The sequence below is a fragment of the Pogoniulus pusillus genome (assembly GCF_015220805.1).
Source record: "Pogoniulus pusillus isolate bPogPus1 chromosome W unlocalized genomic scaffold, bPogPus1.pri SUPER_W_unloc_2, whole genome shotgun sequence".
Taxonomy (NCBI): Eukaryota; Metazoa; Chordata; class Aves; order Piciformes; family Lybiidae; genus Pogoniulus; species Pogoniulus pusillus.
The window spans coordinates 578,862-581,111 of NW_026974536.1; the positions used below are offsets into that span (position 1 = coordinate 578,862).

Below are 2,250 nucleotides of genomic sequence, written 5' to 3' on the forward strand. Positions count from 1 at the left end.
AGAAGTTGGGGCCTCTGCACCCAAAAGATGCCCTAAGGGCTGAATGGGGTTTTTCAGAGCACGCCTCATACTGTGGAATATTCCAGAGGGGACCCAATGGTCCTAGTAGAGCTCTCTTATTTTCATCTACGGCATTTAAAGAGACCAAGGCACGGTACTCGGAGTGGGAAAAGGGACTCCTTTCCCTAACCTGAGCAGTCAAGGAGGCAGAGAAACTCCTCAATACCCAAGACATCATAGTGCAGGGCCCTTTCCCACTGTTGAGAGCAATCCTCAAAGGATCTCCTCCACCAGAAGGGATTGCCCAGAAGGCTACCATAAGAAAGTGGTACACCTACCTAGAGGGAATCTCACAGCTCTTGCCGTTAAGAGAGGGGCCTACAAAGGTATCCAAGCTGCAACAGCCCATAAACCCTGATAAAGCACTGCTTGCCAGCCAGATAAGCCTTCTCCTATTCAGGTGGCCCCAGAAATGACCACAGACTCAGATAAATCAGGAGTGTGGTTTACGGACGCATCCTCCCAGAGGGTAGGGTCCAAATGGCATTACAAAGCCATGGTCTTGGAGATTGGCACAGGCCAAACTGTCACCGAGGAGGGTGATGGCAGTGCACAAGTGGGTGAACTACGTGCCCTCATGCTGGCAGCTGAGCATGGAGCAGAAACCATCTACACTGATTCCTACTCCACAATCAAAGGTGCCACCAAGCGGATCTGCCAGTGGGAGGTGAATCAGTGGAAGGTTTCAAATGTAGAAGTATGGAGGGCTGCTGACTGGCAGAGGCTATTGGAGATAAGCCGATCCAGACTCCTCAAAGTGGGCTGGGTAAAAGGGCATTCCAAAAAGCAAACCCCGGCTGCAACATGGAATGAGCAGGTGGATTACCTGGCAAAGATAAATATGGTCAGTGATGAGAAAGATGATTGGTGGTGACTAGCCAAATGGTTACATATTAAAAGAGGCCATTCAGGAAAGTCAGACCTCTACTACGAATGTAGATCCAGAGGATGGCCAATTTCTATAGCAGCCTGTGAAGCAATCATCTCAGCCTGCCCACAGTGTAAAATTAGGCTCAAAGCCAATCACCCCAACCTAGCCCCAGCTCAGCACATTAGAGAAGATAAGAAGCTGTGGAGCACATGGCAAATTGACTATGTGGGTCCACTCAGACCCTCACACGAGAAGAGATACATACTGGTGGGGGTGGAAGTAGTCTCAGGCTTGGTTATGGCTACTGCCAGCAGTACTGCCACAGGTGCTCAAACCATTGAGGCTCTGAGGCAGTGGTTCAGTATTCTGCCAACGCCTGAGTGTATCCAAAGCGACAACGGGTCCCACTTTACAGCATCATCTGTGCAAGACTGGGCTAGGGGTGAGTGGATTAGATGGGTATTCCATACTCCCTACTACTCCCAGGCTAATGGCATTGTGGAAAGGACAAATGCCCTAATCAAAAGGCATGCTAACATCTTGTGGGAGAATTCTCCCGCAGCGGGATATGAGCTGTAAACATGAGGGAGATGTCCTTGAGCATTGCTGGCTCAGGAAGCTAGGCTGTGGACAAGTGAGCAACCCACGCACACCTGCAGGGGGCTGGACCTGCCAGCCTCTGGGGCAGACACAGCTCCAGGGGGCTGAGCCTGCCAGCCCCCTGGGGTGGGAACCACAGGTTGTTTTTGGCACAGGGCTACCTATCTGTACCTTGCACGTGGCTCTGGGCCAATCTGTACTGTCCACTTGTGCCAGCCCCAAACTAATGGTATACACCTCCTCTGAGCACTATATAAGAGGCTTTGCTACCCTAATAAAGCTGTACTGATGCATAGAAGCTGCTGAGTTGAGTCGTCAGTACCCCGATCTCACCTCTCACCAGCCTCCAGACTCTGACAACATCTCAAAGGGCAATTGGGAAAAATGCCTGCCCCACTCAGTTTTCACCATGAACAACAGGTGGGGTAACTATGGCAGCCCAAAAATCAAAGCATTTTGTCCTGCTGAGCCAGTGGGAAACACTAACCACCCACCAGGTGAATCCAAACAACACTCCCAGCATTCATTAAACAAGTTACAGGTGGGCCAACCAGTAATGGTGAATTTACCTTCGATTGGAGTCGTGCCCGTGACCCTATCCAAACCAAGGGGGTTATAGGCATGGGAAGCCACGGACATAAGTGTGAAAACTCACCGCATAAGCGTGCGGTGGATTATCCCAGATTTCTGAAATTGCTCCCACAGATAACAGTGAATTT

At 50.5% G+C, this 2,250-nt stretch overlaps 1 protein-coding gene across 1 annotated transcript; it reads left to right on the forward strand.

The window, feature by feature from the left end:
• The first annotated feature begins 472 nt into the window (after window positions 1-472).
• LOC135173801 (ribonuclease H-like) lies at window positions 473-934 on the forward strand. Its single transcript, XM_064140962.1, has one exon. It carries the CDS (start codon window positions 473-475, stop codon window positions 932-934), a length of 462 nt encoding a protein of 153 aa, XP_063997032.1.
• The last annotated feature ends 1,316 nt before the right edge of the window (window positions 935-2,250 follow it).

Excerpts from the sequence above, each read along its gene's own strand:
- LOC135173801 (XM_064140962.1), top strand. The coding sequence starts at position 473 with ATGACCACAGACTCAGATAAATCAGGAGTGTGGTTTACGGACGCATCC.